Source organism: Anser brachyrhynchus (genome assembly GCF_964034855.1).
Source record: "Anser brachyrhynchus genome assembly, chromosome: 15".
NCBI classification, from domain to species: domain Eukaryota; kingdom Metazoa; phylum Chordata; class Aves; order Anseriformes; family Anatidae; genus Anser; species Anser brachyrhynchus.
In genome coordinates, this window is record NC_137733.1 from 5,925,460 (window position 1) to 5,949,052 (window position 23,593).

The 23,593-nt window shown below is 41.3% G+C and overlaps 1 protein-coding gene across 10 annotated transcripts in view; it reads right to left on the reverse strand.

The window, feature by feature from the left end:
- Positions 1-23,593, reverse strand: part of DNAAF8 (dynein axonemal assembly factor 8) — a 105,388-nt gene that overhangs the window by 22,472 nt on the left and 59,323 nt on the right. For 9 of the 10 annotated variants that reach the window (XR_013939619.1, XM_080556366.1, XM_080556367.1 and 6 more), the window contains 8 exons: positions 22,829-22,976; positions 18,146-18,277; positions 16,487-16,681; positions 14,910-15,236; positions 13,257-13,319; positions 11,509-11,559; positions 9,235-9,404; positions 3,702-3,897 (listed from right to left, as the gene is read on the reverse strand). Coding sequence is in view for 9 of the 10 variants with exons in the window: in XM_080556366.1 (XP_080412492.1) it covers positions 3,702-3,897; positions 9,235-9,404; positions 11,509-11,559; positions 13,257-13,319; positions 14,910-15,236; positions 16,487-16,681; positions 18,146-18,277; positions 22,829-22,976 (1,282 nt within the window). In the remaining variant the exon portion in view is untranslated. The remainder of the gene's footprint in view (positions 1-3,701; positions 3,898-9,234; positions 9,405-11,508; positions 11,560-13,256; positions 13,320-14,909; positions 15,237-16,486; positions 16,682-18,145; positions 18,278-22,828; positions 22,977-23,593) is intronic. The other variant, XM_080556370.1, reaches the window with a different exon arrangement.

Sequence of the window (23,593 nt, forward strand, 5' to 3'; positions counted from 1 at the left end):
ATCCCCCCATTTTTTTTTCTCCCATGCTTCTGGATCACACCAGGCTAGTCTTAGAATCACAGAATAGTTTGGGTCGGAAGCGACCTTAAAGGTCATCTAGTTCTAGCCCCCTGCCATGGGCAGGGATACCCCCCAGTAGACCAGGGTGCTCCAAGCCCCATCCAACTTGGCCTCAAACACTTTCCAGGGATGGGGCATCGATGACTTCTCTGGGCAGCCTGTTCCAGTGCCTCACTACCTTCACAGTAAAGAATTTCTTCCTTACATCTAATCTAAATCTACCCGTTTTTTAGTTTAAAGCCATTATTCCTTTTCCTATCACTACACTCCCTGACAAAGAGTTCAGTCTTGCTGAATGGGAAGGAGTTACTAGGTAGTAAAACAAGTGTGCTTCATAACAATAATGTAAGCCCAAATATGCTGGTGATGTGGGTGTACAACAGGGCAACAGAAAACATTACGGTCCAACACAGTTGGAGATCTTTCAGAGGTCTTTTCCAACCTAAATGATTCTATGATTCTATAATTAGCATGAGATAGTACTGACAGCAATATATTATTCTGTTCACCTGTGGTCACAAAAAGCAGATTGACACTGGAAGAGGTACAAAGAATGAACATGAGGATCAGAGAAGGAATGGAGAATCATCTGAAGAGTTAAAACTAAAAGACCTTGGGTTGTTAGATCCAACATAACAAAAAAATAAGGAGTCTGATTTCTGATAAATACATCAAGGTGAAAAGGTCAGAGAAGCACACTACTACTTGAAGTACAGGTATTGGCACAAGAACAAATGGATGTAAACTGTTTATGACTATGTTTAAATTTGAAAATGTAATAAGATTTCCAGCTACCAGAGCTGTGAAGTTCTATAACAACCATCCAACTGGGTGAATGCTTATGAAAGTGAATCGATGATGGGGCTGCAGGTGATAGCATTAACTCAACCCAGGGACTTGAGAGGTCCCTCCAGTTTAGCATTTGAATATTACCCTATAAAGCAACGCTGTTATAAACCACTACTCAGAATGTTTTGAGATTTGTGGGTGGAAAATGTTTAAGAAGGAAAAGCTATTTCTATGTAACTGGAGTTCAGATAGATTGTCAATGTGCTGGCACAGATCCATACTCCTGGGATACAAATATACAAAACGCAAATATCCTCTGAAATATTATCATTTTTGCAGGCTACATGTTGCAAAAAAAAATGTGCCTTGCTGCTCCTAGATCACTCAGCCCTGTGTGGAACTTCATAACTCTAGGCATTGTGTAGCCAGAGTCCTTAATGCAATAGTTTACAATCCTGAGATTGTGTAAGTCACCAGTGTATAAGTCATGCTGTATCCTTTATGTACCTCTATGTCAAATCTTTCTTGTTTAAATCATTGATGCCATTACAAAAAGGGGACACATGCTCTCAAAACAGAATAGCAACGTTTTACTCTCACCTTGCTCAAGGTATAAGACTGTATAAGATGCGCACACAGAGCTCCTTGGGTTCAAGAAAAAGCACTACACAGTGACTTCATAAGGCCCAGAGGAGAAGGGAGGAATGCAGGTTTACCTCTGCAGAGTCTCAGAGCACTAAAACTGCACTACTTGGTTTGACTGTACCACTGGAAGCCGGTCTTCATCTTACTTAATTTCCCTAGTCACTTCCAAAGGAAACACTGAGGGTTTGTTCCAATTCAGTAAGATGACATTGGTTAGAGATCTTCCTCAGCTGGAGCAAAACTGAGGAAACTTGGTATTCCCTCCTAGGAAAGAAGTATTTTCCACGGTCCCCCAGATGATCACTTGTTCAACAATTAAACTCTTCCTGCTTTACTTGTAGGCAAATGTTTCTCCCTTTTTGAAGGATAAACTCTTGGAGGTGCAAGGGGTTAAGAACACACCTTTCCTTATGGACAGACTCCTCCTTAGCATAGCAGCTGGATCAAATTCCTGAATTTGAGTTGCCGTGTACATAAACTACAGCTGCAACAATTTTCCTTGAATGTGTGCAATTACAGCTTTGTAAGCCATCCATATAGCTGGCTCTAATACACTAATACACAATCTGGTCTCAGCAGGCAGGTGGCTGGCCAGCTAGTTCAGGTCTGTGCCCAGTCCAGCCTTGGAAGGAAGCAGCAATCTGAAGGGAATCCTGAAGCAAATATCTGAGGGTTTCTCTAACACACAGCTCTCTTGCTAATGTAAACTAACAGAATTATGCTAGGGAAGCTCTAAGTGTAGCATGGGTACATCAAGTTTGGGTATATATTACCCACGACTGATGAGTTCTCATTCTCAAGGCAACATGGAAAGGCAATCCATTAATCTTATGAGCAAAAGAAGCAGGAGCTGATAACTGAAAAGTACTGGCTGAAGAGCTCTGACCATTTCTTGTGTAGGTAGACCCTGCTCTCCTGTCACTCCTACAAATGAGATCCTGTAAGTAATCACGGTAAGAGATCTCTCTTGATTTATCTTAGTCCTAAGGATTATGACCATATCTGACAAAAAGCCATTCTAAATCAAGGGGTCGATTCTCTTCCCCAAGTAATATGTGGTGGATATATTGGTGGTTGGGGGACAGTTAGACCAGATGATCTTGGAGGTCTTTTCCAACCTTAATGATTCTATGATACCTCGTTCACTACCAGTTCTCCTCTTTGATATGGACAAAACGAGGGAGCGATCTGACAGTACAGAATTCAATAAAAAGAGCCAGTTAATCCAATGGATCTTGACAGGAAAGTTCTTGTGGAACCTGAAAGCATACAGTCCCTGCTAGTTCACCTGTGTTTATGTTTATTGATTTTACTATTGATATACTCCTTTAACTACATACAGCACAAAGAGCACCACACTGAGAAAAACAAACTACTCATGGGCAGGCAACTAATGATTCCTTAGGAATTTTTGAATTACGTCTTTCCTCCCCCCTTGTGACAATGGCTCAGACCCCCCTCCTACAATACCCTTAGTTCTTCCTAGTTCTCTCTCCAGCAATACATCCCATTTTCCCATCCTTCACCCATACTCTCAGCTATCTTCTATCCCACCCACCCAACATATATACTGCAACATCCTAGCTCCCTCCCATTTCTTCCACCTGCTGCTGGCAGATGAAACTGTGGCTGGTTCAGCACACTGAGGATGCTGACTAGGTCGCATGCCTCTGCTGATGTGCCAGCTGGCAAGAGCCTCTCAGAATGGAAAACAGCTGAGTTTACCTGCTTTCCTCAGTGGGAGTAATTTTTGATCACCTCTTTCTACCCAGTCATTAATGTTTTGAGACACTAGAGGAACTCACTATCCTGGAGACTTTAAACCCTCTGTGAAATCTGGTTGCAGTTGGCCAGTGGCTTATAAGGTTATCAGGAGGGCACTCAAAAGCAGAGAGAAGACAGATGGATTCTTGGGGATAATTACAAAATGATCAAGCAGTGAAGAGATCAAAGGAAATCTCTTCTGAAGGAAGACAGATCTGGGGCCGTTCTGAGAAGACGACTTTTTGATATATCTTCTGGGAGAATATTTCATAGCTTGAGACATACTCAGCTCCGCCACCAACAAAAGAATGAAAGCTTTCTAGGGAATAATGGCCTGTCCACTAAGGCCAGATCTGTAGTGATGATGTAGGAGGGAAACAATACATAACATTTTTTTTATTGGCATATCTGAGCCTTCAGACTTTTCTTTTACAAAAACGTACCATAAAATCCATTTTGGACTGTGCTGGTGCCATACTGAGCCCTCCAGAAGAATGGATCTAATCCTTGGGCCACTTTAGGATCCTCTGGCCCCAGTAAATCTATCAGCTTCTTCACAGCATTTGGTCTTTGAAGACAAAGCACGAGAGAAGTGCCTGAGGTAAGGTAGGTACAATGAGCTTCTAAAACAGCAGGATCCTGAAAAGAAATAATGGAGAGGGAACAGATTATAATAAATAGTGCAGGTGAGTGCTGGATACATCCCAGCTTTTCCTTTGGCTATAACCATCTCTGTTTGAAGCAAACAGATCTGCCATTATTCTTTGCCTTCTCTCCTCTTTGCAACACGCATGCTAGTGGCCTCTGCCAGCAGAGCTTCCAGAGCATAGTCCACAGCCACTGAGCTGGTATCTGCTGTGACAATCACCTGGTAGTCGTAGGTCTAGTTCCCACCCTGAGTACACACGGAGCTAAACAAAAGTTAAGCACTGAGCTTGTCTTGTAGCTGTAAGCAGCTCATGATTTTAGTCCCCAGGTTCACGGATCAGCCGATGGCAGTTTTTACACATACAAACAGCTTTTGCATTAATTTCCTAAAATTCTTCAGTAAGAAAGGAAACAAAATTGTGTTTCTAAAAGAAAGAAAAGCCTTGTGCTGTGACTTGTTCTGACGATCTGCACATGCTAGGCTGGAGGTGGAGTTCATTTTTAGTGGGTAAATACAAATATAAACTGCTACTCTGCAGTTTAGTTGCTTTGTGTGCAGTTTTAGCTGATTTGTGAAATACCCTTTTCACAGTACCTTCAGCATGACATACAGATAGGGAAGCAACAGACATGAGCAATATCATGGAGGTCATAAATGTTCTGGGATAAGGAGCCATGTTTAGTTCTGCTTATAGAGGACGATAGACTACAAATACCAGAACTCTTCTTTGATTTCACAAAAGGGACCCCCCTGCCCCAACACACACACCCTGCTGCTAGAGCCCAGCCTCTCCCAGAGGGTGGTAGAATTTCATGCACTAGTCAGGATCTGGACCACAAAAATAGTGAGCTTAAAACAAGGATGCTCATGACAGGGCACTAGGCTGAAAGAAAACGGCTTGCCCTCCTGGCTTTGCCGCTGATGTACTGTGTGCTCCACAACAATTTTCACTACCTTTGTTTCTTTTACAAGCATTGCCAGTCCACCCTGAGCAGAGATATTTGTTACACAGCTGTGCGGGTCGCAACACCCTGGGATCTTTATTTAACTCAGGATGAGTGGTAAAATCAACTAGCAGCCACTGCACCAGCAACCAGAGACCAATTTGTTGGCCAGAGACAGACATAATGAGTGAGAAACCCAGGGAAAGGTAGCAAGCGCCTGGGGCAGAAGGTGGCTGAGCAGCAGAGCCGTCAAGGCCATGCTGACTATTTTCATTAAGCAAAACCTTGGAAAACCAGGCTTGTTGCAGATGTTCCACTGAGTGTGAGGTCAGGGTGTCCACACAGCTGCAAGCCGCCTCTTCCTGCTCCCTTCATCTTAAAAAAGTGGCAGAAGCACACAGGTCTGCCTCCCTGCCCTCCAAATGGCAAAGTGCAGCAACACCAGCGCTGCTGAGCAACTCCAGGGCACTGCTGTGTGCTCTTTCCAGCTTACAGACAACATTCTCAGCCTACTGGCTGAACCAAGCTACGGTTACTTACTTTTTTCTTCAATTTTTGAAGAAATTAAAACATAGAGGGAAAAACTCTTGCTTGATTCAACTGAGTAACATCACGCAGCCCCCTAAAGATTTTCATTCCTCTCTTTTTTAATCTTTTAAAAGCACCAGAGAATGACAGTTCTCTAGATAAAACATATCCAAAGGAAAATCCTATCATTTCATTTAAAAATATGAAGATAAAATACTTCAAGGCCTCTTTTGTTTTTCTGTCATAGGAAACCATTCACTAACTTTGACCCAAATCTTCTCACACTCACATTCCTCCTAAACTATATTTCTAAGTAGGCTACAAATTGAAAATCACTGGCTCAATCCTGATATCTGAAAATGCAAAATGATCCATGAGACAGACCCATTCTTAAGCTGGTTAGTTAGATGAGAGATTTGATACAAGTTGTCATATTTGTCAGTCCACCCATCCCATGGAAATAAAGGGCAAAGGAAACTCGGGGATGGCAGTCACATTGCATGACTGCGCATGAGAAACATACAGGGAAGTTTCATAGGCTGTGCTGTGATTAGAATGCCCTGTTTAGATTAGGATAAACAGTTTCAGCATGTCATAGCATACTGCAAAATTTTGACATTAATTCAGTTCTGTATAATACAAAATAAGCCCTTTTTGCTTGAAAACTTTTGATAGTTTAAAAAATATGCACATAATCCACTTTTCCAAGTAGTCATCAAGACTTCTCCTTCGGAGATGAAAAACAATGATGGCGTCTCCATGAAAACTTTCAAAAGCTCTGGACAAAACATATCAACATTCATTTGACTCCATGTCAGACATCTGCAAAAGAAAACGTTCAAAGACAGTTTCTGTTAAACAGAACATAAAAAATGAAATGTTTTGTTCCAGAGCTTCTAAAACAGTGCTTTTAGATTTATGTAACAAAACGCTTTTGTTTCTGTATCCTGTCTTATGAGCAGGCTTGGGGTTAAAGACTATGTTGTTTCTAACCGCTAGCAATGGTGTCAGTGAGTCAAGGTGACTTCTTTCCTTCTGATACATCCTCGTATCCGGTCTAGACCCTTCCAGGCAAATGATGCTTTTATTTACATCCTGCCTCTGCGCCATCTTCAAACCGTGTCCTTGCTGATACCCGAGCAGCTGCAGCGAGATTGCACATGTGCGGCTGACTCGAATTCAGTGAGCAATTTTGTTGATGCACACGGAAGGGAAGTTCCAGCTGCGTGCTGGCTCTGGAGGACTAACAGGATTAAAACGCAGCAAAACTGTCCTTCTGCCTCTACCGTTAGACTCACAGGACAGGACTGGAGGGAAGCAGTCAAGTTACTGAGTCCAGTGACCTGCTGCCACTGGCAACCATATCAGGTAAATTCCTGAAAGATTGATCAGCTCCCACTGTAAAATCAGGCTTTCTCTCTAGCAGCTACAACTGTAAGTCTCTGCGGTTCTGGATCCTGGGTAAGTGCAGACAGGAAAACCAATCAAAACAGGCAGAACTCCCTCTGGGAGCAGTTGCTTCTCACAATTTCGACACTATTAGATCATGGTAAAAGCTGAGAAGACAGCGTCAGCTCTGTTTAGCTGACCTTTGCTTTTATTATTATTATTAGCCTTCAGGTAAAAAGCATTATTGTGATTAGACAATCGCAGCAAACAGTGGACCACCCCATTATTTATCGTAGTCCAAGGGCCAAAAGCTACTAAGAAGCTGACTGCTAGTATTTAAGTTGAAAAAGCAATCATGTTGCTGAAAGCATGTTGCTGAGGATGTTCATAAATGTGCACGTAAATAATACATTTGAAAGAGGAAGGAGATGCTCGGTATTGCTACCAGTGACTAAACCCCAGATTTGATACCAAAGTACTACGTACATAAACCAAACTGGCACATTGCACAGCACATGGGAGTTTCTAGAGATTATTTTAGAGATGGATTTTGGATCAGAATCTGGGTGAGGAAAAGACAGAAAGCCTGGAACTTCTAGAAGGGTTTGACACTGGCTCCAAGCTCTTCAACAGGAGATGCTCAATCTCAGCAATTTGCCTCCAAGTTAAGAGACTCTTTTTAAAAACAGCCTTGTATCCTGCTGTCCCCTAAACTGAGAGACAGATCTACAATTAACATTGTTCTGATTCAAATGCTTATATGAAATTCAGCTGCAAAAAAATAGTTCTGCCCCCATCAGCTGCCATTGAAACAATTACACGCCAAATTTTCAAAATAATCCAGTCCCTAAAGCATGCTGAGGCTTCCTGAAAATCTTATCCTGTTTGTCTTGGGAGCCCAACCCATTTCAGTCCACATGACTAAAAGACTTTTAGATACGTTCTAAAATGAGGAGGAACCCCTGTACAATAGAAAGCATTTTGTACTGCCCATTGCCCCTTGCCAAAGGCAGTCTATTATCACTGTTTTCTCACTTTCAGAACATGCTTTTTTCCATGAACAAAACCCCAGTACTCTGTAATTTTTAAGCTCATTAGTCACCAGCTCTTCAAGGAAACTAAATCAATGCTCAACAGCTGCTCCAGTGTGTTAGAGAACTCTTAAAAACAAGAGAAAATTTTCATGAAATAACTTCTCTTCAAATTTACCCTAATATCTACATTACTTCCCAACGTAGACATTTAGATTTTTTTTTAAACATCTTTTGTTTCAGATGATCAACTAAATATTATTGTGTTTCATCACATGATCAAAAACTTTATTGGAAAGTACTTCCCCAGCAATTCTAATAGGCACTATACTCCTCTTACCAAAGATCTGCAAATATTTAAATATCAGATGCTTTTGCCCCATTCCTTTGCTATTATGCAGAAAGTATTATTTTTTTGCTGATAGATGGTTATGTTAGAACACCGTCCTGTGATATTTCCCATCTTCTTCTGGAAGACTATTATGAATTCCTGTGATATGTGCTTTAAACTCTCCCAACTTAACTCAAGAGTAATATCCACAAAAAAGGCTTGTTCTCTGTAAAAGTTAATTGGTTAAGTGTCTTCAGAAAAGCAATCAAATAAGATTATTTTTTTTTTAAGAAAAAAATTAACTCCTCGAAAATGTTCAGCTTTCCATTTCCTGATTTTCACAATATCTTTACGCTCATCTATCATCTCAGAATATTTCAGGTTGGGCAAAAATTGAATTTCTAAGGCTATAAAAGAGCAGAAACAAACCTATTTTCAGCTAACAAAAACTCTTAACGCCCCAAGGTTTAAAAACCCTCCTTACTGTCTGTTAGACAGTAGAAATGACAGCAAAATAATTTTCTCTCTTTGCAGGTCATTTTTATAGACTATTGCACACATGCTTCTGGAACAGAAACTCAACTGTAGATGTAACGTAATACCATATTGTTACTGGGCTCAGGAGGTATATATATATTCTCTGGCAGTGCAAGGAATATTCTCCAGCTCCCTGGTTTAAACACATGGATGGAAAACCAGGCACACGGGCAGGGAGGGCAGTACACTCCCTGAGGTGCCCTACCTGGATTGACTGTGGGGGAAGAAAAAGGGGACACCTGCTTTGTAGTTAAGAGTCAGCATTGTAAATTAGCAATTAAACAAATTCTTGGGAGGTCTGTATTGCCCATATCCTCTGAACTTTTGTTTTAGAGAAACTAGGTCTGCTTCTTTATGGCATACGATAAAAGAAACTGTCAGCGTGTCAGCTTGCTTTGTGCATGGTATTGTACAGATATGATTGTTCTATATAGCTCACTTCTAACAATAACTAAGAAATCCCGGATGGGAGTTTCTGCTCTTTCAGGAATGGATCACTCACTAGCTCACATATTTTCCCACTCTAACCCTAAGCATAGCTGTGGATCTGCCAGTTTCGTAACAAACCTGTTTCACTTCAGAAGAAAGGAGTCCTAAGGCAATGTCTGGTTCCAGATGTACATGTTTCATCGCAACCACAGTGAATTTTTCTAGGTCTATTTTTCGGAGGATCCTTGCAAGACGATGGCTCCAGGCACCAGGTTTGATCAGCAGCACTGTGCAAAGGATCTGGGCTCCTGTAACAAAGCACACTAGTCAAACCCAAAGCTGCTCTTAAAAACAGAGGCGAAACATACAGCAATATTTGTTTACTAGCCAGGAGAGATATCTCTAGAAGAGGGTTATCTAAAAGCTGGCATGAAGTTCATAGAAATTTGAACCAAGCAAGTCCATAAAAAAGCTGTGCACATATATTTATTTTTAAAAGAGGAAAAAAAAAAAGCTAGCTACAACTGTCTGGGCTTGTAGATTTTTTTTTTTTCTCCAGGAAATCTGCGGTATCAAAAGGTCCAAAAGGTTTATCTGGCAGGTCTGTAGGATGAGACTCTAACCTTTGTATTATAGCTGAATGTTTTGAGCAGGATAAAATATTTCCTTTTACATTTTTGATGTGAATTGTAGTGATTGTGCGATAAAATTCTTCAGGCACCTATTAAATTCTTATTCCTCATAGTTCATCTCTCAGAGCTCTGTATCTCTCTGTTGGAGCTATGTTTCAGAGAGGCACTAACAAGTATGACAGGTTCCAATTAATGTTATAAGCCTTATTATGAATGGAATTGTGTTTACTAAAATCGAGATTTCAGCAAAAAGTTTTTGCTTCTGACAATATTTCTCCAGCAGGGCTGCCAGCCAGGTGTAGCACACAGTGTGCTATCAGAACAAAACGGACCAAGATAGTTCTGCTATCTGACAATACAAAATGTCTTAAAAGGCAGAAAATACATAAATTACATTTTTAGATGACAGCATTTTCAAATCATTAGTTCTACTAATATAAAGCACTGTCTAAAATCTAAAGCTTTTTATTAATGGGACTGTAGTTAAGATTTTATCCTAATAACACCCCTTGAAGATTTATTAGCAACTGTAGTGTCGGAAGCAGTCAGATAGGACCCATTAACTGCTGGTGCCTAACCATGTCAATTAGCATGAAGCATGAGGTAACAGTATTGCAGGCTGCTAAAATTGATCCATGATTATCTGTTTGTGTACATAAAATGTCATTTTATATTTCCTATACACCCCATTCCTATTTATACAGATGTCGATGCAACGAAGCATCAACCATGCTGCATATAATTTGATGCATACTGTTATTTTCAATTTGCAAGAGGCATTTTGCTGATTCAGTGACAGAGAAATATGGGATCAAAAATAAAAGGCAGGAATGCTGCCCCCATTTGATATGGAAACTTAACCCTTCTCCTGCACAAAGCCCTCATATTAAGGCACTGCTGGTTTTTTGCACATATTTCTTGAACAAAAAGGTTTAAATGCCATAGCAACAGCCTGCAAGTGCAGAAGCAAGCCGTTCGGATCCACTCAGCTGCTCTCACACAGAACGGCAATCTCAACTGTATACAGTTACATAAACGTTCATTGTCCTCAAGACGTTTTACTCACCATCTGCTATGTTTCTGGGCAAACATTCTCATTCTTGTGGTGTGTGAATCACTACATGCTGCATATTTATGTACTTTAGACACTTCAGGAGGGGATTTGTCTTCTCTCACTTTGCCTTCTTGCTCTGGTCAAAGGCAAGTGTCTAAACCAAGGTGGGACACTTTGCCACCTAGAGTTGGTTTTCTCTCCCTGGTGACTGTTAAGTGAGAGCATTTGATAACATACTGCTGTTTATCAACGGAACAGTCTCTGCTGATCATGAATTACCACAAAGGCCTGCTTGGCAGCCCTCAGACATGCCTGATTTCAACAGTTCTGGCTGTTCAGTGGCCTTTCTGGGTTTGCCCAAGTTTCCTGGTTTTTGTTATGTTTTTCAGCACCATAATATTTTTAGATCCTTTCCTATGGCCCATGATCAGGCCACCCTCCTCCCCTATGGGTTTTGATTTCATAGTGTAACAGAACCACAGCACTGGATCTCTTTTATATACTATTTATATACATGAGATATGAGCATGTTAAAATAAGCGTAAACTCAAGACAAGCAAATATCAGATTTCCTGACATGTTTAGAAAAGAGAATGTATATCACTGCCAGTATTCAAGCCTAAGAAAAAAGAAAATCTTTTCACTTATTTTTTGCTGGTACATCTACATGAGTTAGGTCCACAAAGGCCTTATGAAGCCACATTTTCCAATTTGTTCTTCTCTCACCTGTTTGCAAGTAGGTAAATAGTGATTCTTCACGGCATCTCTGGCTCTTTTCTGATAAATGAGATAAGCAGATAGATCTGATTAGTAAGTGTGTATGTTCTGGGACAGTAACTTGAGAACAGTGCCACCATCTCTGCATAATGCAACCAACACTGCTATGACACACATTTTAAAATGCGACCCTGGCACATGCGTGGCTTGATTTCAGACATGGTTGGGCATTCAGTTGTACTGGGACACCCTGGGAGATGTAGTACTTTTCACTTCTCCAGACAGCCCAATAGCATATGCTGAAAAAGACCACAAACACTAAATTGTGTTGATTTTCATTTATATTTTCTGCGTGGGTTCTTTCTTAGTCACCATTTCAGGGAGCAGCTAAAACAGTTTTAAGCCAACTTCATGCACTATTTCACAGTCAAGTTGGAAGCTGCCATGAAAATCAGACCTGTTTCTCTTTCCCTCCTTCCCTGCCCCAGAAGCAAAGAAGGGCTGTGTATTCTGACTACACACCTAGGCAGCACTGATCTGTGGTTCAGTCCTCTCCCCAGCTCTGCTGATGAAACGTCAGTGACATTCCCCAAACAGCCAGGAATGGTTACTTCAGTGGTTCCTCATAAGAGCAAAGCAGTGTAAAAGGAGCCTGGTATGAGCGAGTTAGGCCTTACAACAAAAGTCCATATAAAAATGTTTTTTCTTCAGTCTAATGTAAAACCTGCAGTGACCTAGACAGGTGAGGAAAATTTACAACACCTCAAGGCATGTGTGAATTGAGAAGTTAGCTAGGACGAGGGTGCAATGAGGAGAAACTTGTAGACTGTTAAAGGACTTCCTTTTCCAGTGATCTTCATTGGCAAGTTTAACCAGAGACATACAAGGTAAATAGCAGAAAACTAAAATCTGTTTGTCAAAACAAAATCATCATCATTTTTTACTGTCATCAATATTTATTACTGTCTGAATACTGTCTGAAGTCCATGCATTTCTATTTCCCAGAGCAACATATCTGGAAGGTTATCTAGACAAAGTGTATTTTTTTTTTTTTTTTAATTTTAATGAGACTTTTTTCCCTTTCCAAATGTATTTCTCTTATTTTGCTGTAAATAATAAGAACGAACGTATAAGGTGAAACCATCTCCTTGCCTCACAGTTTTTATCTCCCATCCTCAAAACACCACTTTTTTTCCTTTAGTATTAAGGGGTTAGCTAAAAACTTCTAGAATCTGTGAAGTGCCTAGTGACCTGCACGGCAATGTAACGCAATGAGCAGAGCCCCTGGCTGAGACTTAGGAAATGAGCATTCTGCTCTGATCTCTGTCACTCACTTATTGGGAAATGGTGACCAACGCATTTCACCTCTCTAGGCTTCAATTACCCTTGCTGTAAAACGATGAATTGCATATTCTTCAAGACCTACAGCTGAGAAGTACTACTAAAGAGCTGGGATTAATTACTCTTCTAGCCTACATTCCACAGCAGCACTAGACAGGTTGTCCAGGCATGCAGAGAAGAACTGTGCAGAATAAAGGTGATCATGGCAATAATACCACCTTCCCCCAGTACCAAGTAGACTTATCAGACCTTTTCTTCCTAATTGGCCAGGATTACAATGTCTAACCAAGGGTTTACTAATCCCATTTTGATGACTCCAACGTAGACGATGTAGAGTTATTTTTCCTTGAATCCATTTTAAGAGTAAAAAAAATATTTTTATTCAAGAGGCAACTGGTGCATACTTTTGATCTTACCTTCAGCCCTGGATTTCTTGCCAGGTGGAGGCAGGTATTTTGTAGCAGAGCGGTATTCTGCATCTGTAAAAGGAAGGAAATGTGCTTTTACAGATTCACAGATGGAGGACCTTCACTGGGGAGTCAGGGGTCGAGGAAGGTACTTTTATTTAACAGGGCAAATGACAGCTGAAGAGCTGTTCCGTAGAATGAAGACCCCTCCACTCCTCCCACAACAGGAGGAGAAATGTAATGACCTTATAAAAGAGAGAGTGAAGGATGCTGAAGTCACAGTTAAAAGATGTGTCTGTGCTCCTTTGTTGTCAACAATGGCTTAGGTGGGAAAAGCTGACATTGTGGTTACAACCTCCCTCAACAAACTGATTTCAGTTCTGCATTTGTTATCCTGCCTTCTAGTCTCAAGATAACCCCAACGAAGGACAGCAATGCATGCAGTCTTGCAGTTTCATGCAGTAATTTGGGATGTCTGCTGCCTTGTTTTTTGAAGACCTCTTCTTCTTGCTCTCCAAAGTCTCATAAAACACACAGATCACTGTCAGACCTAATTTTTGTGAGACTAGAATGAGTATCTTTTTCCTGACACCACCACATTTTCTTCTTTGTATTCAGTAAAGCCAGTTTGTTATTCTGCACTACAAAAGCACAGCATGTTTGAAACAAGCATCTAACTTGGTGTTGACAACAAAGAACCTTTCTTCCCCAAAAGATAGGGGAAGAGCTTAAACTACAAAGCATGAACGCATGTATGGAACTCCACCACTCCTCTGTTGATACGGAGTGTTTCCACTATCCTGATTTATCTATGTGCTTGAACAATCAGAAATCATCAGGCTTGGAACTATTTATCTTTAGGTCTAAAGAGTCAGCCTTCCCCAAGAGCTTAGGTGACATACTAATATGTTTCACATTACAAGAAAACAGTGGGAGCTCATACTGTGGCAGTCCAAAACATCCAAAATGAATAACACCTCAGTCTACACAATGATTTAATTTAAAGAGGTGTGGCTATACATTCCTTGCTGCAGGAAGAAACTAGCAGGTTTACTATGCTGAAAGATCAATGCAAGCATATATCATTGAAGTCTGAGAAGTCTTGACAACAAAGGTCTCCATTCCTCATGAACTGTTCATCCTGCTCCAGGATGAAAAGAAATTCTCAAGAAAAACTGTTTTCTTCATCTCTTGCAGATTGGTAGTACCTTCACCCCCCTGAGTATAGGACAAGCTCAGGGCATCTAGCCTCAAGGAGTCAGGCATTGCAATTACATGCCTACATACAGGCGGTACAGATCTTGGCCTCCATTTCTCGGTTGCTCTTACATACAGAGGCAAAGTGCATAGAATATTATTTACTGGTCCTGCTACCTGTTATAACATCTAGTTAGTATTTATGGAGTACCTTGAAATCTTCAGAAGGGGAACCAGGCCATACATAGCCACAACAGATAGGCCAACTTGTAGATGACCTCAACTGGCTCCTGGTAATTTAATATTAATCACTGGTCCTTCAGCCAAGTGAAGAACTTAACCCCAGATTATTAAGTTTTTCTGTGCCGTAGAAAAACAAGTAGAAATGGATTCCTTTATCCAAGTGCAATGAATTCCCAAACACCCTATACCCGAGAACGTTATGAATGGTAAAATATGGCTTACTAGTTACAAAATCCTTCTCTGTGAAGAAGAAGATGGCTTGTCTGAACGTCATCTCTGGGGTCAAGGCCATTACTCTCTGTAGAGCACTGCCACTTTTGCTTAGCTCCTCCCTGTTCTCTGTTAATCTTTTCAGCGCATCTGCAAGAACTTTGAAGGCATTGATCCGCCGTAACGCACACACAAGGACTGGGTTTGACATGAGTCTATCAAGGCTTCTTTGCCAGAAAGTATCTCCGACCTCAAAAGGGGTTATTTCTCTTGCCTGACATCGAGTGAGATAGGGCAACCATTTGAGACCTAGAAGTTCAAACCCTGAATCGGGTCCTTCTGCAAGTGAAAGGAAATACATTTAGTATCAATTGACAGCATGTGTTTCCTAGAAGCTTTGTCTTATACTGGAGAGAAGTGTTCTAAGTTATTATTATTTTTAAACTAGACTAAAGTTCCAAAGTTGCTTTGACTTCAGTCCCGGCTGCATCCAAAATGGACTATAACGCAGATATAGAAATATACTGGGGAAAAAAAAAAAAGCAAAAACAAGATACAAATGCTAGAAAATTACATTACAGTGAAAACAATAAATGGGCTATCTGGGAAATCAACAGGGAGCCAGAGAGAATAACTGCCATGATTTGATTAGAGAACACAGCAAATGGAGAGGAGTTGAAAGGGAAATACCAAGAATAGACTGATAGCTAAGTGCTTTGACACAACATAATCCATAATTATAGATCCTTTACCACCTCTTATAACATTCCATTTTAAGCTATATTCATTACCATAATAAGCTACAATTTAATGTTGACTTGTCTCTAAAGTAATTTAAACATTATTTGTAAAGTAGTCTTACTTCCAATGTAACAAGATGTTTAGGGGCTCAATTCATGACTGCATGTTGCTGGAAGTTTCTGTCAGCTAGAACCTTCTCTTTGCCTACCATGATACAGATCTCACTCCATAGTATTGTTTCAAGAGAGTAGGATACATAGAATAAGACAGGATGCCAGACTTCTGCCCTTTATTAGCATCTGCATCATGAAATTATATAAAATCATCCTGCTTAGCACTTCACAGCACTCTTCATGCATACATTTGTAAGCATTTAATGTGGGGGACAGCGTCATTCTTCCTGTGTGCACGAGGAAATGAAGCATGAAGAGGTGCGGTGTCTTGCTTCTGATCACAAAGAATGTCAGAGGACCAGGAATAGAATTTGTGACTTCTGAATTCCTGTCACTGCGACTCCCTTACACAGCTGCATTATCTCCCAATACTTAGGAAACAGGGAAAGACACAATACTCTGGATTACACACATCTTTGAACTATTTTGACACTCTCTGAAGAAAATGATGCCCACTTATGCCAATGTCCTGTTTGTAACGTGAAAAGTAGCCTTGCCCATGACTAACTAGCCATGATAAATTCTTTAGCGCTTCAGGCAGGTAAACAAAGAAACTGGTCCTTCCTGAGGCCCTGTTCACCACATTATTCATAATGTTCTGGCTATGACAAAAATAGCTGACAGGCTAGACTTTCCTGACTGACGTCTGCAGTCCTCCCCCAGAGCTGTGGTCACCTGCATTCTGAGACTGGTTACCGCTCCCAGGAAGAAGGATCTGGCAAAGAAGCTCTCCAGCACTCTTCATAGCATCCACTCCGATCAGTGTCAGCATGACAACCTGCTCCATTTCAGGTTCAGAGGCATATATTCGATTGTAGAAAAAATCCAGAGGAATGTTACAGGGGTCTGGCACTGCACTGAGGTTTCCTCCTGCCCAAGAGAATCATCAAAACAGACGTAGTTACTGCCCAGAAACAAACGTCCACTCTTTTTTTAGCGTGAAGGAATTGACCAATTCTCTATTGGGCAAACAAAGGCCAATGCCTCACCATGATGCTGCAGCTCAGCATGGCCAGAAAAAGAAACATACTTGAGGAGCAGTATCACAGCAAATCCTTACTAATCAGTCGCCCTCCTTAACTGGAATTGCTTTTGGCATGTAAAGCAAATATATTAAATCCTAACTTTGATATCCTTATTCACACTGTTAAGCAGAGTTGATAGATCTATACCTAAACTATTTAAGACATCAGTTTCAGATTGATAACTAAGGACTACCTTCACATTAAATTGATACTTCACTTTGTGTTCTAGGAGATCACACAGCATACAACTGAGGACTAAATAGGGGCCTGTTATCATATCATGCATATGTCCATGGTCTGCAGCATAGCCTGCAAAATACCCTGCAGAAATCTGTGTTTGATTTTATACTATTTCAACTACATTATTATTTAAGCAATTGTATACATTAATATCCATGTACTTAGTTATTCCCACATCTTAACATGTCATAATGCTAGAAATTAGTGAATGACATGCATTTGATTATATTTCCTTAAGATTTGTTTTTGGAAAGCGATAGACTTCGATTACAAATCTTGATATCCGATATTTAAAATAATTTAATCAGTTAAATAAAACTGTATTTATCTGCTGAATACATAAGAGAACATTACCTGTAGTTATCAAAATAAACTTCTGATTGCTGTGACCTCCAACTGTATAGAACTAGTATAGAGCTGTATAGAACTTAAAGACTCTCCTATACGTCTGAGTCACGGATTTGTAAGAGAAGACAAGTTTACTTGCTTTTCCAAGTCTTATCAATTTCCCAGCTTTGAATGAATGAGTTACTGAAGTGAATTCAACTGTATAAACTAAAATTAAGAACATCTGAGTAAAGTGAAATGTAAAAGTGCCTTCTCTGCACCTACACAAGAAACTACAGCTGCTAACATTTATCACTTCAGCAAATTCTAGTTTTACATGCTAAATGAGCAATTTTTCTCATTTTAATATTCTGACTTATCTTCGAAACTATGTCAGTAAATACTTATTGATTGGATACTATTCTTTTACTTATGGTAGGTTTAAGGCTTAATTGGTTGTTGTCAGGTCATATTTAATTGTAAATAATTTATTTTTCCATATATATATTGTAATCTACTTTAAAGATACTTCCATATCACTTTTCTATTGATCCTCACATTCATTACCCAGTGGCAGAAGACATCCACTGAGAGTTACTATAATTGAAGGACAACAGAACACCGAACAAATTATTGTAGACAACAAGCATACTCATAACATTCTTGTTCAGGAAAATCCTCTAATAAAGATGTCGGACCTTAAAAGACACAGAACAATGCATTCCCCCTAGTCTTGACCTACCCAGCGCCTGCAGCAAGGTCTCGGTGTAAGGAGCCACATGAAAGCACACAGAGGGATCCAGCCCAGCAGTGGCAGGCAGGTTGCTCTGCCTGTCACCAAGGAGCCCTTGCTTTGCCAGTTCATTCATCAGTCCTGTGCACAGAACAAAGAGTGCGTGAGGAATACATAACTCTCTGGTGCAGTCTGACATGAAAACACGCTTATCAAATATTTTGATTCATCTGACCACAGAACCATTACAGAGACATCAGTGTGGGTTGTGCTGAGCTCACCTAAGAGATATGAAATGCAATTCCATCATCCCCTCTCCCCCTGCTCATATTCAATTACAGTTAGAAAAGTAACTTGAAAAACTGAGGCTTGGCCCCAGCTTTCTCTGCAGACATCTCTGCTTTGTGACCAGGATCCCATTTGTTTCTATTACCTTCCAGCTACAGGAAGTTGACTGAATTGTGGAATGTACACATCGAAAATCCTACACAGCTCCTGAATTGCAGTAGGTGTCCTAAATAAGTTGGTGCCCACAAGGAAAAATGTCACAAATCTCGAGCCCAGTGTCTGAGTCCAGGCCCTGAAGGTCAGCTACAAGGCCAGTGTCCTGCATGCTACACAATGCCACGTGGCCACAGAGGCATTGCGAGGATCAGACCTGAACAGAAACATCACGTTCTGCTCATGTAAACACCAGTCTAGAAAATATCTGATTCCACTCCACTTTTATTAATACTGAGTGCTGGAAACTAGCAATCCCTCAGCTCCCGTTCTTCCCCCAGAGGGCCGGGCGACACACAGGCAGTGCGGTAAGGTACTGGCATACGGTACAGCTTCACAACAATTGGTTGTGTCCTGCAATAACGCTTCAGACGTTTTTGAAGGTTTGTTATTTTTACAATTACTTTGCATATGTTTGATTGATTTACACTGTACAAGCCTGTCAACAATTTACTGCGGCATAGAATGGAAAACTAGATTATTAGCACTAGACATTGATGAAAAACCTTAGATGCCAAATGTGGCAGTGACACAGATTTGAACTTGTACCACTGCAAATTGCCTATCTGCTTTTTGAAATTCAGACGGTATGAATAACCAAAACTTTCCTCTAGCTCCTAAAGGGGGCCTACAAGAAAGCTGGAAGAGGATTCTTTATCAGGGAATATAGTGACAGGACAAGGGGGCAATGGCGTTTAACTAAAAGAGGGTAGATTTAGGTTAGATACTAGGAAGAAATTCTTCGCTATTGGGGTGGTGAGGCACTGGAACAGGTTGCCCAGAGCAGCTGTAGATGCCCTGTCCCTGGCAGTGTTCAGGGCCAGGCTGGATGGGGCTTTGGGCAGCCTGGCCTGGTGGGAGGTGTGCCTGCCCATGGCAGGGGGTTAGAACTGGATGATCTTTAAGGTCCCTTCCAACCCAAACCACACTCTGATCTTATGATTCTATAACATGCTGTAAATGGAGGATCCGTGAAACCACAGACCTGTCAGCCTGACTTAGGTGCTGGGGAAGCTCATGGAGCAGATTATCTTGAGTGCCATCATATGGCACTTACAGGGCAACCAGGCGATCAGGGCCATGGGCATGGGTTTATGAAAGGCAGGTCCTGCTTGATGAACCTGATATCCTTCTACGACAAGAGGACACGCTCAGTGGATGAGAAAAAAGCTGTGGATGTTGTCTACCTAGGTTTCAGCAAAGTCCTTGACTTTGTTTCCAACAGCATTCTCCTGGAGAAACTGGCCGCTCAAGGCCTGGACAGGTGTACGCTTCACTGAGTTAAAAACTGGCTGGGTGGCTGGGCCCAAAAAATTATGTTGAATGGAGTCAAATCCAGCTGGGGGCTGGTTACTAATCGTGTTCCCCAGGGCTCAGTACTGGGGCCAGTTCTCTTCAATATCTTTATCAATGATCTGGATGAGGGGATCAACAGCATCCTCAGTAAGTTTGCAGACAACACCAAGATAGGTGCGAGTGTTGATCTGCTTGAGGGTGGGAGGGCTCTGAAGAGGGATCTGAAGAGTCTGGAACGATGGGACAAGGACAACTGTATGAGGCTCAACAAGGCCAGGTGCTGGGCCCTGCACTTGGGGCAACACAAGCCCATGCAAGGCTACAGCCTGGCTTGTTTCAGAAATAGTGTAGCCAGCTGGACCAGGGAAGTGAACATACCTCTGTGCTCAGCTCTGGTGAGGCCACACCTCAAATACTATGTTCAGTTTTGGGCCCCTCACTACAAGAAGGAAATCAAGGTGCTGGAACACGTCCAAAGAAGGGCAATGAAGCTGGTGAAGGATCTAGAGAACAAGTCCTGTGAGGAGCAGCTGAGGGAACTGGGGTTGTTTAGCCTGGAGAAAAGGAGGCTCAGGGGAGACCTTATTGCTCGCTACAATTACCATAAAGTAGGCTGTAGCAAGGTGGCAACTGGGCTCTTCTACCAAACACATCAAGTGATAAGACAAGAGGAAATGGCCTTAAGTTGTGCTAGGGGATGTTTAAGTTGCATATTAGGAAAAAATTCCTCACTGAAAGGGTTGTGAAGTATTAGAACAGGCTGCCAAGGGAAGTAGCTGAGTCACCATCATAGAATGGTTTGGTTTCGAAGGGACCTTAAATATCATCTAGTTCCAAGCCCCCTGCCACGGGCAGGGACATCTTCCACTTGACAAGGTTGCTCATCCCTGGAGGTCATGAAAAAAAACTGTCAATGTAGAGCTTAGTGACATGGTTTAACGGTGGACTTGGCAGTGCTAAGTTAAAGGTTGGACTAGATGATCTTAGAGGTCTTTTCCAACCTAAATGACTCTGTAATCCAAGAGTATTATATGCTGTCTGGTCAAACTTAGTGAAGAAAACCTTGGTCAAAAATTTATGGTGTTTTGACTCTCAAGCCAGAAATAGGTTACCTAAAGACACCTATCTTTCTCTTCTGTTGTAGGAATGATTTAAGTTTTCTTTGCTTTGAAGATTGAACAGGGTTGGACATCAAATGGGTGACTACTTTTCAGGAGGCACTGATTAAAAACATGAAACTGTTTAGTATGGTATCTACACTGCTCAATTCCTAGTGCTGTTTCACACTTCTTAGAGGCCAAGCCAAAGCTTATGTGACAATATCATCAGCTTCCCCTCTTCAGGGCTCTGGAATATGGAATAAGCTATCTTTCCGGATTACTTCTGAGGCAATAAAGGAAGACATAAAAGAGGCACTTGCAAAATCTCTCTACAAAGGGAAAAAAAACAGTTCTCTACAATGAGGGAAAACACTTGACCTTTCCAGACTATCCTTTGTTCCAGTGCCCACATAGATACTTCTAGTGCAAATTTTGCAGTGCAAAACAAACACTTTAAACATCATCTGGCACTCAGAGGAGAAAAAAAAAAGCTCTTTCTTTAATAAGCAACTTCCCTTAGGTCTACAGGCAGCAGGTGACACGGTGCTGTAATTAGTCTGCCATGATTAATCCACTGTGTCTGAACATGTTTTCAGAACATACTGTGATAGTCCTGGGAGAAAAAGCAGAGGACTTTTTGAAATTGTCATTTTTTTTCCCCCCCAAAACTCTCAATGTTCCATTCCATTATCCATGGATTAGAAAGGGCAATCAGGCAATGGATGAATGCCTCCATCAGGAACTACCTGTGGTGGTGTTAATGGAGGGGTCAAACCACTGTGCTGGGGACTGTCCAGGCTACACTGACCCACTTCTCCCAGTGGTGGTGACAAAAGGGCAGGTTGCAGGAAAACAGACACGGGAACAGACTCTCCTGCTACAGGCAACTTGCCCATTGCCAGAGCAAGAGGAAGCAGGCAGGGCAGGGTTCTTTGTTCTGCACTGATCCCTGTTGTTGTTTGTGATTTTCCCTAGAGACCAGCTTATCCTTAAAAAAACTAAACTCTCTTCCTGAACGAGAGCATCGGAACAGAGTCTGACTCATCTAAGAAGATTTGGGGCAGCTACTTGTCTGTTCTTTGGCAGTCCCTGCTTATAAAATGAGTTGCAGTTCAGATGCTTGGAAATCAAAACTACGCAGAACTCAAGGCTGAGGTTGATAGGATCAGGTGCTATCCTCAGGCTCAGTGACACCCATACATTTTTGGTAGCATACTTCTCTGGGCAATAAGAATACCTGAGAAGGTTATTGATAAGATGAATCTAGGACCATTATGAAGGCGTACAGTGGGAAGTCCAGAGACGAGGGTCAGGAATTCAAACAGAAGAGGTTCCAGCTTGACATAAGGGAAAAACAGTTCCCTGTGAGCATAAGCAAGCATTGGAAGAGGGGCCCAGAGAGATGGGGGAATTTCTGTCCTTGCAGATTCTCAAGACCTGACTGGAAAAAGCCCTGAGCATTCTGGTCTGAATTCACTGCTGACGTTGTGTTGAGCAGGCCATTGGGTGACCAACCTTCTGTTGCCCCCTCCAACATGAATTATTCTATGATTCTAAGTCAAAAGGACTTCAGTGCTAAAGATCATACAACTGACAAAGATCAATCTACTATGTAGGAAACATAGCAGTGGCTGATTTACAAGTGGGCTTGGAGATACATATAGCAAAACTATAAATTCCTGATATTCTCAATAAATCTTTCCTGCAATGTAACAGATTTGGTTAGGCTTTTAATCTTTAGCTCGCGTGAACTGAAATGTAAGCCTTGTTTTCTGAGGTTAAGTGAAAGCATTACCTTTTACCAGCGCAGGAATATGGTGACTAGCATTCTCCTTTCTCAGCAACAAAATGAGACTGTGTGCGCGTGGCTCAGCAGAAAGCTCTCCTCTTGCAGAACTGTTTGCAGGTGAACTTGAAATCTTTCTAGGGCAAAATACAGCAATCTGAAATAACAAGGACCAGATTAGACTACTAAATGCAGATTTAGTCATTGTAGGGCTCAAGCAAATAGTTAAGTTACAATGGCATATCAAGGTACAGCACACCAGCAGAGCCGTAGTAACTTCCAATGACTGGCTGTTCATGCGTCATCTGTTCATGACACAAAGGAATTTAAACATCAGGAAAAGGTTTAATATAAAATGTTTTGCTCTACAACTGGGCTGGACTAAAACCACAACAATTACAGTGCAGCCAATACATGGTACCATCCTAAGTCACTCATGCAATAATGATCTTGAGCCCTAGGTTCTGAAACAGCACCAGAGAACACATTAAAGCAATAGTTCCTGAACTTCTGAAACGGCCATTTAGGAGCGTGCTCCAAATATTTGGCTATTTTTACTATAGTATTCCATAAATAGGAGCTACTTTTATTCTATAAAATATTATGAGCAGGGAAAGTGTTCTTCCTCATGCTTGATTAGAGAACAAGCAGAAAAGAGGGGCTTTGTGCACAGTTTAGTTTGCAAAATTATGCATTTCTTGATTGACACAGGAAACAACTCCAGGCATGAAAATTTAAAGGAAGGGGTCCAGCTCTTTATAAGACAAACTGTCA